The sequence below is a fragment of the Opisthorchis viverrini genome (genome assembly GCF_000715545.1).
Source record: "Opisthorchis viverrini unplaced genomic scaffold opera_v5_124, whole genome shotgun sequence".
NCBI classification, from domain to species: domain Eukaryota; kingdom Metazoa; phylum Platyhelminthes; class Trematoda; order Opisthorchiida; family Opisthorchiidae; genus Opisthorchis; species Opisthorchis viverrini.
Genome location: NW_008751781.1, coordinates 600,984 through 612,191, shown reverse-complemented (window position 1 = coordinate 612,191; position 11,208 = coordinate 600,984). Strand labels below are relative to the sequence as shown.

General features: G+C 46.3%; 3 protein-coding genes across 3 annotated transcripts in view; 2 read left to right on the top strand and 1 right to left on the bottom strand.

Moving 5' to 3' along the window:
* T265_06177 (hypothetical protein) overlaps nt 1-1,006 on the bottom strand; it is a gene marked incomplete at both ends in the record, with an annotated part of 5,751 nt that extends 4,745 nt beyond the window's left edge. Inside the window, one exon of the mRNA XM_009171378.1 lies at nt 710-1,006. Within this exon, the coding sequence (XP_009169642.1) occupies nt 710-1,006 (297 nt within the window). The remainder of the gene's footprint in view (nt 1-709) is intronic.
* Nucleotides 1-2,785, top strand: part of T265_06178 (hypothetical protein) — a gene marked incomplete at both ends in the record, with an annotated part of 9,792 nt that extends 7,007 nt beyond the window's left edge. The window contains 4 exons of the mRNA XM_009171379.1: nt 818-1,155; nt 1,191-1,391; nt 1,582-1,728; nt 2,559-2,785. Of these exons, the coding sequence (XP_009169643.1) occupies nt 818-1,155; nt 1,191-1,391; nt 1,582-1,728; nt 2,559-2,785 (913 nt within the window). The remainder of the gene's footprint in view (nt 1-817; nt 1,156-1,190; nt 1,392-1,581; nt 1,729-2,558) is intronic.
* Nucleotides 2,786-2,793: 8 nt separating this feature from the next.
* T265_06176 (hypothetical protein) lies at nt 2,794-4,470 on the top strand (the record flags this gene model as incomplete). Its single annotated transcript, XM_009171377.1, has 4 exons — nt 2,794-3,044; nt 3,292-3,603; nt 3,940-4,251; nt 4,338-4,470. 4 exons carry the CDS (start codon nt 2,794-2,796, stop codon nt 4,468-4,470), a joined length of 1,008 nt encoding a protein of 335 aa, XP_009169641.1.
* Nucleotides 4,471-11,208: the final 6,738 nt, after the last annotated feature.

Genomic DNA, 11,208 nt, shown 5'->3' with positions numbered 1-11,208 from the left:
ATATATATATATATATATACCAACCGAAGTCGAACGATACGATACGCCATCACCTTACCGGCATAAAGCGTTGCCTCAAGGTATGTGTGAACCTGCATATGCTCTGTTTTGGTGGTGAATGGCTACAGGTTATTGTTAGACCTATTTCCTCTCTGAACCTCCCACAGTGGCGTTGGGACCCATATGTCATCTCGAATCTCTAAGCCGAGGTTTGTTTTAGCCAGTCTGATGTTTTGCTGTCTTCGAAAGTTGAATGCACACGGCTGCTGGTGGTCCTGTTGATTTTCTTACACCGACTGTTACAGAAAATTGAGCTGTTTTTACTGTATGATGGTACGACGACGTTAACAGCAGTGAAGTCTGTAAATGGGTGTTCAGTGTGAACTCCCCATTTTGGATGAAGTAAGATGGGTTGGGCACATTAAAGTTGTGGCTTTCCAGCGATTGTATTCCCGTACTTCGCTTATGCTGTTGGACCTGGTTGAAAAAAGGCCAATCAATGAGCAGGCATTCAGTGGTAACGAAGGTTAAGATTTGCCTGCAGGCGAGTGTGTCTCTCAGGTAGATGCTCCAAGGAAAATGGGTTCCGTCCACTAGGGACCATGTCCGGGACTCGAGATCGACGGAGAAAAAGTTGCTGTGAAGAGCTGAGACGATGACATTTCGCACCGTTGAAGGAATGGTAACCTAATCACCTTTCATACATCACCTGCATCAACCTTTCTGCTGTACTTTTTTGTTGTTTTGCAATTGCAATTTTGTAGTTTTTCAGTCCCGCAGTTGATTCACATTCCGCCGCTGTCTTTCTCTGGCACAGTTGGTCTTCCGGGACAGTTGTGAACATCAACAGAGGGTTGAACTGGGCGACGTTGATCCAGGAACCCCGGTTGTTTTCTAGAGAAATAACTGGCTTCATGTTTCTCACTTCATGTCGCACCGGAGTCTTCAGAATTTCAGGACAGCAAATCCGCCGATTATGCACAAACGGAGGGGCTAGACAAGACATAACAAAACTATCTCTGATCACTCCAATCCGTACGGAACCTCAGTTTCACGTGGACAACTTCGAGGACAACAAAACGAATATCACCACGTTACCGAGCCGTTTACGAATCGCATCCCAAAACAGATTTGGAGCTCATTGTGCTATTGGAGGTTAGCGTTATACACAATAATTATATTCTTTTCAGTTATCGTGGATGCTGGACCTCGCTATGAAACCAACAGAACAAACGGACTATCACATTTCCTGGAGAAGCTGGGATTTCATGTATGCCCTGTCATTCCTTCCTATATCTGTTATTTCAGTCCACCGAATCTTTCAAGGACAGAGATGCCGTTCAAGCCGTTATGGAAGAGTGTAATGCCATTTTTGATTGCCAAATATCGAGGTAAATAGAAAAAATGCTGTGACGGACTGTTTTCCCAACAGCAAACGGGGATCCCAATCTATGTAGTTTAGTTACCTCATGTTCGAACAAAATAATAATTGTTCAGCTGTAGCACACTTTCGGTGCCTGGCTGCCATACCCCTTGAAGGAAACACGGGGGCTGTAATGCTGCCGGGTTGACCAAACCTAGACAGGTTAAGTCGAGAGGCAGAGGTCGGGTTCGAACCACGGACTTTCCGGTCAGTAAATTTGCGCTCTACCGAACGAGCCATTTCACCCCCTGATCACGCAATCCTGTGTATATTTCAGGAGATCCAGTTTACATCCAGTTTACATCGTGTGCATGTCTTTTAAGGTCTGTTGGTATTTCTACACGAGAACTTATCGATCATTATTATCCTTTGCCCAGCGAATAGCACACGATAGGCTCGAGGCAGTGCAATGGGCATGCACGAACTATTGACCGGGAAGCCTATGGTTTGAGCCCGATCGGGACGCCCCGGTTGCTCCTGTTTTGGTCGGAATAACCTGGCAGTATCATGGCTGTCGCGACTGAACGACTTAATATCACAGGACGACATGGGATAAGATACGAGTTACTCACCAACACATCGGTTGTTTGAACACCTGTGACTATTTTTTACGCCTGTCTGAGTCGGAACAACTTGGTAGCGGATCATTTAATTCCCCAGATGAGGCGGGAATGTCACTCCATCTCTGGCATACGGATTACTGACGCTGTAATGGTTCTTCATAAAAACATTCAGCTTTTTACACAAAGGTTTCTCGTGTAGAGCGCTGTTTATCGTAGCACAGACAATTCCATGACGGCTGTTCGGTTTACTTCATTTTAACAACCATTAACTACGTACTTCTGTATGGTGGCTCGGATCGCCTCGACGTATCACGGCGGGTTGAAGGATATCATGGGTGTAGACGACAAATTAGAAAAGAACACAAGGGATGATGGTTAAGTAGTACTATCCCCACGCGGCTATAGTTATCATGTTTAAGCACTAGTACGTATCAGGAGCACAATTTCTGTGCTGGCCGCTCCTGGATTCCGCGTCGGCTTCATCGCCTTTTCTTGTGTACATCAGTCTAATCGGGACGGTTGGAACGTTTCAGTGGAGTGTGATATTTGAAAAAAACGCCTCCATTCATCAGCATCGAGGTGTTGCTTGCGATGGGCGAGATGGCCCAAGTGGTTAGGGCGCGAATTTATTGACTGGAAGGTCCGTGGTTCCAACCCGACCTCTGCATCTCGACTTCCCTTGTCTAGGCTTGGGCAACCTGGCAGTTTTCCAGTCCTCGTGCAACCTTCGGGTTGCAGAGCAGTTGGGCACCGAGAGGCCGCTACAGCTGAACGACTTTTTGTTGCTTGCGATTGCTGAGTCACTTCATGACGTCTGTTCGACTTGTCCGCCGTACTATCATGGTGGTGTCTCAGGAGGGAACCCCATTAAGATCAGGGTTCCCGCGCATTTTCGGGGTACCGAAGTATGGTGGCAAGATGGCTCAGTGGTTAGAGCGCGGATTTACTGACCGGTTCGAACCGACCTCAGCCTCTCGATATCCCCTCTCTAGGCTTGGACAGGTTGGCATCCCAGCCCTCGTGTTTTCTTCGGATTTCATAGCAGCTAGGCGCCCAAAGTGTGTTACAGCTGAACGATTATTACTATTTTACCAAAGTACGATTCTCTTACAGTACAACCAAAACGGGAGTAGACTTGGTTTTTGTTTCTTTTTTACCTACTGGCGAGCATCATCACCTTTGTCACGACCGCCATCATCCTAGTTCAAGTGAACATTGTGATTACTCGATTGCCTCCCAGTAGGCCATTCTACGGAGTTAGAATGTTTCCACCTTTTGTTCTTATCTTCGCACCCTCGTTTGTAGAGACTTTATCATCTATGCTGTATCCGGCCTTACCGCACACTTGGACCGCCTGGTCCACGTCTTGTCAGAGACCGTACTTCGTTCACGTATCACAACAGATGAGGTAGGAATGGCTGCACGCAGCATTGGATTTGAACTGCAGGCCATGCAACGTGCTCCTCCCGTAGAACCAGTCATAACGGAGTTGCTACACGGAGCCGCTTTTGGTGGAGAACAACCGCAAACCCTAGGGCTCCCTCGGTACTGTCCGCTTGAGAATCTGGAGAAAATCACTCGTGATGACATCATTAGCTTCCTGGCGAGCTATTACAGGTAAGCAATTTGGAAATATGTTGAATCAGTAGTAGTAGACGAGATATTTAAACAAATCCTGGTGCTCAAATATCTTCTGACGAAAGACTTATCGATCTGGAATAAACGATTATTCTATTTTACCAAAGTACGATTCTCTTACAGTACAACCAAAACGGGAGTAGACTTGGTTTTTGTTTCTTTTTTACCTACTGGCGAGCATCATCACCTTTGTCACGACCGCCATCATCCTAGTTCAAGTGAACATTGTGATTACTCGATTGCCTCCCAGTAGGCCATTCTACGGAGTTAGAATGTTTCCACCTTTTGTTCTTATCTTCGCACCCTCGTTTGTAGAGACTTTATCATCTATGCTGTATCCGGCCTTACCGCACACTTGGACCGCCTGGTCCACGTCTTGTCAGAGACCGTACTTCGTTCACGTATCACAACAGATGAGGTAGGAATGGCTGCACGCAGCATTGGATTTGAACTGCAGGCCATGCAACGTGCTCCTCCCGTAGAACCAGTCATAACGGAGTTGCTACACGGAGCCGCTTTTGGTGGAGAACAACCGCAAACCCTAGGGCTCCCTCGGTACTGTCCGCTTGAGAATCTGGAGAAAATCACTCGTGATGACATCATTAGCTTCCTGGCGAGCTATTACAGGTAAGCAATTTGGAAATATGTTGAATCAGTAGTAGTAGACGAGATATTTAAACAAATCCTGGTGCTCAAATATCTTCTGACGAAAGACTTATCGATCTGGAATATGCAGATGACATCGTTCTCGTCTTTGAAGAGGAGAAGGAGACGCAGTGTGCACCCACAAAGTGCAACGTTATGCTTATGGACATGCAGTTACTGAACACGCCACTTACAGTCTGAGGAGAGGCACTGAAAGTTGTGGGGCATTTTACGTAATTTGTATTAGTTCCTATTGTAATGTGGCAGATGGGGTTAAGACACGAATCTGAAAGATTCCGATCGCGATTGCTAATTTGAGACACCTATGGTGTCAACGCGGTATATCCCTGGATCCCAGGAGACGTGCGCATTAGGTTACGATACGGGCTATTTTGTCGTATGGTTGTGTGACTTCGCCTGTCCGAGCAGCATAATTGAGACGTTTTCAGGTCTCCGAAAACGGGTATCTCAGAACCATAGCTTGTGTGGGTTGGTGTCGGTGAATCCGTAACGAGGCAGTTAGAAAGCGAGTTTTCGATTGTGCAATGGGGAATCCCGCCGAAGAGTGTGTCTAGCACCAGAAGTTGCGTTGTTTAGGCCATGCATTGCGCATGCCGAATAATCGGTTGCCGAGGAGGGTGCTGTTTTCCCTGTCAAATTTAAAGTGGCACGAACAGAGGTAGTCAATCTTTGGCCTGACAGAGGTGTACGAAAAGGATTACGAAACATCTGGGTACTGTCCTAGTTTTCCCCACTGCTCCTGGTTGAAAACGTTGCAGTATATTGTTGCTAATCGATGTCGGTGTTCTTTTTATTAGTTTCTATTCACATTGCCTGAATGAGTGTCTGGAGGCGTGGACATTTCGAGATGATTGTAGTAAGCCGGCACTAAGTTTTTCCCCATCTACCTTTATCCTTTCCTCTACGATAGGGTTTTCAAACAACTGATGGTCTTGAACACTGTTGCTATGTTGTCGATGATGATAAGCACGTAAAGCTCCACCCGAACTACCCAATTTAATATGGTTTTCAGGAGCAAACGCAATTTGAATCCCCAGTTTCAGTGCAACAGATAGGCCATGTCTGAGTTGCCCTATCTTGCCTACAACGAATATCCTATCAGGTCACTCGAATGTCGAAAGATGAACACTATCTGACCCATCTTCCGCGCCGATACCATTTTAGGCGCTCTGAGCACCGACAAAAACAATGAATCTTATTAGCTATAGCGTCATATCGACATCGTTTTCTCCTCGGATGATTCTCTATATGAAAGCGGACCAGTTTCAAGCTTTTCAAATTTTCTTCCTACTCTCCCCCCGTCGTAGCAAAAACCATGTAAATTCTTACTACCATGCTTCCTTTCTCAGTTCACTCTATAGATCGCTGTTTCCTGCTCAGCAGTGATTCTTCTCACGGTTTAGTAACTCCAGGGCTACCATTACGTGCATATAGTATTGGGCTGAATTCGAGGAATGGTACCAAGATATTTGAGGCATTCGGTAACGACGTAGTAACATGCCTAGATGGTCACTCTGCCATTTCTGCAATACACCATTATCGGTTACAGTCTGTGTCTCTTCACCTGGCGCAAGGTAGATTGCCTCCAGACGTTGGAGCTGGTCCTGACAATGAAACAGTTCATTTCACTTTGTTGGAAGGTACACCTTACACATCCACTGAAGATTCTGCTCTGGGGCAATCCTGGGGAATCCCGCCGAAGAGTGTGTCTAGCACCAGAAGTTGCGTTGTTTAGGCCATGCATTGCGCATGCCGAATAATCGGTTGCCGAGGAGGGTGCTGTTTTCCCTGTCAAATTTAAAGTGGCACGAACAGAGGTAGTCAATCTTTGGCCTGACAGAGGTGTACGAAAAGGATTACGAAACATCTGGGTACTGTCCTAGTTTTCCCCACTGCTCCTGGTTGAAAACGTTGCAGTATATTGTTGCTAATCGATGTCGGTGTTCTTTTTATTAGTTTCTATTCACATTGCCTGAATGAGTGTCTGGAGGCGTGGACATTTCGAGATGATTGTAGTAAGCCGGCACTAAGTTTTTCCCCATCTACCTTTATCCTTTCCTCTACGATAGGGTTTTCAAACAACTGATGGTCTTGAACACTGTTGCTATGTTGTCGATGATGATAAGCACGTAAAGCTCCACCCGAACTACCCAATTTAATATGGTTTTCAGGAGCAAACGCAATTTGAATCCCCAGTTTCAGTGCAACAGATAGGCCATGTCTGAGTTGCCCTATCTTGCCTACAACGAATATCCTATCAGGTCACTCGAATGTCGAAAGATGAACACTATCTGACCCATCTTCCGCGCCGATACCATTTTAGGCGCTCTGAGCACCGACAAAAACAATGAATCTTATTAGCTATAGCGTCATATCGACATCGTTTTCTCCTCGGATGATTCTCTATATGAAAGCGGACCAGTTTCAAGCTTTTCAAATTTTCTTCCTACTCTCCCCCCGTCGTAGCAAAAACCATGTAAATTCTTACTACCATGCTTCCTTTCTCAGTTTACTCTATAGATCGCTGTTTCCTGCTCAGCAGTGATTCTTCTCACGGTTCAGTAACTCCAGGGCTACCATTACGTGCATATAATATTGGGCTGAATTCGGGGGATGGTACCAAGATATTTGAGGCATTCGGTAACGACGTAGTAACATGCCTAGATGGTCACTCTGCCATTTCTGCAATACACCATTATCGGTTACAGTCTGTGTCTCTTCACCTGGCGCAAGGTAGATTGCCTCCAGACGTTGGAGCTGGTCCTGACAATGAAACAGTTCATTTCACTTTGTTGGAAGGTACACCTTACACATCCACTGAAGATTCTGCTCTGGGGCAATCCCAACTATACCCTTTTGGGTTGTATGAGGTTCGAGAGGGAGTTTTATCGTCTGGCAATGAAATACTTCGAGTATAAAGTAAGCAAATAACCGTATTATCAAGCAGTCAGACCACAAACATCCAATGGAAGTCGCACGCCATCATGACAAAATGAGAAATAGGAAACTAAGCCCGATAAATTCCGACCATTTAGACAGTTTTAGCAGTTTTTCTCCAGTGAACTGACGCTGCATGACAGAAACGTTTGGTAATCCATGCGTCAACCTCAAGACCGGTCGATTGTCGTTACCATTTAACTCCGTCTGTTTCATTGCCCTCTAGCTGCACTATTGTACCGTCACGAAGAGACTGTACCTTACTGCTGTGTGACTGTTCACTTTCGTAACTTGTTGAGCTACACTGGGGTGTGTACGTGGGACATTCACGTGGTCTCCTATACTAGTTTAGTCAATGGGTACAGCTCTGTCTAACATAGTTTTCTGGTCCTTCAGGTTGGAGTCTGAAACATGTGTGGCCAGTTGCTCCGTTGGGTTGCGGTTAGATTTTTGATCCAAAGGCTTTGGTCGATGACCCTCATCAAATTCCCATCTAGGACTGAGTATCCCAACCCACTTAAACCATGAATCGCACAAGTGCAGATGTTCTCACGCCACAATAACCTTTGCTTAGTGCCATCATCCGGGTCGCCTTACTTGTTGCATACAGCAGGGTGGGTAAACAAAAAACTGGCCACTGTCGACGCTTTCTCCTTCTGTTTCACATTTTCGTTCCTCTTCATCCATTTACCAAGTGACATTTTCTTGGGTCCAATATGAAGGGCCAGCAGATCCGTTCACCGCTCATTGCCGGTAGCTGCAATATCTGCGGTTGACGCGATCGTCACAGCCACAACCACTTCAAAATCATCCTTTAGGTCCATATGCTCAGTTAATCTGGCAACCTTTAACGTTTGTACCCTTAAAGCAAGCCGGACAAGAGACTGTTCGTGTATCTTGGCTTGACTTGCCCTCTATTGAAGTGTGCTGTCTCTGATTCGAGGCCCAAATACGGTTGTTGAACTGATCTTCCCATCGTTTCCCACTCGTCTCCGGTACTGCGCTTCTGGTAATTGAGAAGCCGCTGCTGCTTGTCCTGTTGTAGTTGACACTGTTTTAATCCACCGATCTGTGAAGAATCTTCGCTTTAATGGTTGTCCGTTGGCTGTTGCCCCTATGTGGTTCGTTTTGCATTGTTTTTGAGAGTATCCCGTAAATGCGTCAATAATCAATATCTGTTCATTGTATCTGCTTACGGTCCAATAGACTTTGGGTCCGATACACTCAAAGGCAGGTATTACGACGCTTTGGGCGCCCTGTTATGGGGGGCTAAGATCTCAGATATTGCTGCGGTTGCCTGGGATATGAATGCGCAAGTAGGAAGACTTGGCGCTACTGATGCTCAATTGAATGGCCGTCTTGTCCTGGAATCGAGGCGCATACACAACGGCAAACACCTACAGCAGTTATGTGCTGACCATGATCATTCTGTGCGGTACTAATGTGGGGAGCAAGCGAAGCCATTTCGCCACCCCCTGTATATGAGCCAACCTTCAACACAGATGGACCATATCACCATCACCTTTGGGTGCTTTTAATCAGTTACCATCTGAATCATCCATGTGGGTTAAGACCACCCGCTTGCTCGTTTATGCTTCTCTTTGGACTTTTCTGGGACGCATGAGATGTGCACACCTCATCTTGGACCTTGGTTTGAAGCCAAACCACGTTTTGGAAACCTTTTCGAATGATAGACTTTCTGGCATTGAATCTTACTGGAAGGTACTGTCTGGAACCCTACAAGATGTCGGGCCCTTCGTTTGTGGAATGGGGGAACCAAATAAATCCAAGCACTGAGGCTGGAGCAACGCTTTACAATTGCCCCATTCTCGGACACGTATTCCCCCTGATCTGGAGTCGGTGCAATCTGACGAAGTGTCAGAAGTTGAAAAAAGAGCGTTTATGTGAATCGGAAAGCTCGGTGGGTTCAAAAAGCTGAGGACCTGGCGAAAGAGAGAAGCTCCGGGCTGATAGGCGCAACATGCGTAAAGAGTGTCAAGTGAACGAAACAATCACTGAGAAAAACAGCTCGATTATAACCAAAAAAAGAACGTCTAAATATTTGGACCGAACACCAACAACACTACAATTGGACAATTGTAGTTACGCAACCGGATTCCTGACCTACCATTCAGCCCTGGACATTAGACTTGGGACCCCCGACGGCTTCGGGAATGCTTTTTGTTCCTCAAGCGTCACGGAGCTGCTGGTCTCGATGAAACCTCACCCGGTCTGTTCAAAGGTAGCGGATGAAACCCCCAGTCGATACTTATCTAACTTAATTGCCTCTATCTGGGAAAAAGAAACCGTTCCGTTTAGTTGAGGTGGTTCGATAATAGTGCCCGTTTTCAAAAGATGTGCTCGCAATGAGTAGGGCTATTACACGAATTCGCTTGATCTCTGTTCTGTTTAGACTCTGCATCAACTATTTTACGGTGTCGTGTCAAGACGGGACCCGAAAACTACAAACAGCACTCGATCATTTGGAAAATGCTTAGAACCTATTAAGTAGACGTCGTTCCGGAGGGGGTTGGTAAACAATCGGTAGGTTTGTTGCTGGGCTACGTTTCGCTTTTCACACAAAAGTTTCCTCACGCCGAGTGAATAAAGTACCATGTTGGTCGGGTTTTGCCACAAGCTGACTTGATCAGTGCTGGGTGTCAGTGTGAATTTCCTGTTTGTTGCTTGGTGTAGATGGTTAGGGGAGATTGTCCTTAGGTTGAATCCGGAATTCAGGACCTCGCTTATCCAGTCTAGGGCCCCCTACTGGAATATTCCGCTTGGGTGTCTTTCGTAGATTTTGTTGGTCTGTGTGCGTTAAGGAGTGCCAGGACAATTATCTTGGGGTTGGGGAACTAAATGAATCTCATTATGCGTGTTTTGTACTTTTAGATTTATAACGTTTTGATGACCGCACACCGTCTATTGTCATCTCGGCTCACCTAAAACCGCTGTCCACAGTTCCATGCTCTCTATTCTATTCAGGTCGAGATGCTTGGCGACCAGTCGCTATCGGCTATCGTCACGATCTAGATCATTACTGATTTGACGATATCGGTGTAGGTCTATAGCTAACCACGTCAACGACAACTTCAATCTCTACACAAGTACAAAGCAAAAAGAACTTCCCCTATGTGGGAGTGGCTTCTTTGGCTGAGCGGCAAAAAAGGCGTTTGAGTCCTGGGAGTTGGTGTTTAATCAGCTGCCTTACAGATTGCAGACCTCTTGAGAAGGTAAACTGAGCATATCGTTCACATACCAATGATCGAAAGCATCAATTTTGCGGTTATCTGGACCACATATCCATCAGCTTTCCGGCTGGAAGGCAGGCTTGGACCTTGGTCTGTGAAACGCTCTGCGCCTCAGTCGTAGGATCCCGCCATGGTATACTGCGACCGAGATATCTGCACCCGCAAAAATATCCCGACGCCACTTGGCTCACCGTAACTTGTCTGTCAGAGGGACAAACCTCCAGGCTGACAATGGAAGTCTTTTGTTGTATCTTGTTAAAGAACTGCCGTGCACTATGGTCATCTGTGGTGATGTCGTAGATTCCGTCTGTGAATCCTAGGTGCGTGACCGTGTCTAGTATCCACTGCGTGGTGTCCGTTGACAACTTGACACATCCAGTCAACTATGAAGCTGAGCACCATAGGGGATAGCGAACGGCCCTATGAAACTCGCAGCTTCAAGGCAATGACTCTTCACCTCACATAAAGACGAGTACTACCGTAGCCATGTAGCAATACTTCAACATTCTTGTTGGATTATCAGTAAAGTCAGGTTTCTGAAAATAATCTCAGGGTGCCGAAGACATACTGAGAAACTCAATACCTCCGAAATCGGTGTAGGGAAGCCAACATCTTCCAGGCCAGTCAAGCAGTNTAGCCACGGCGACGAGTGTTTAGGCATGCCACAGAAGCGTGGCCGATGACGATGGGTGTTCATCAAACGCCGATCAGAAATCCCGGATCAATGTCA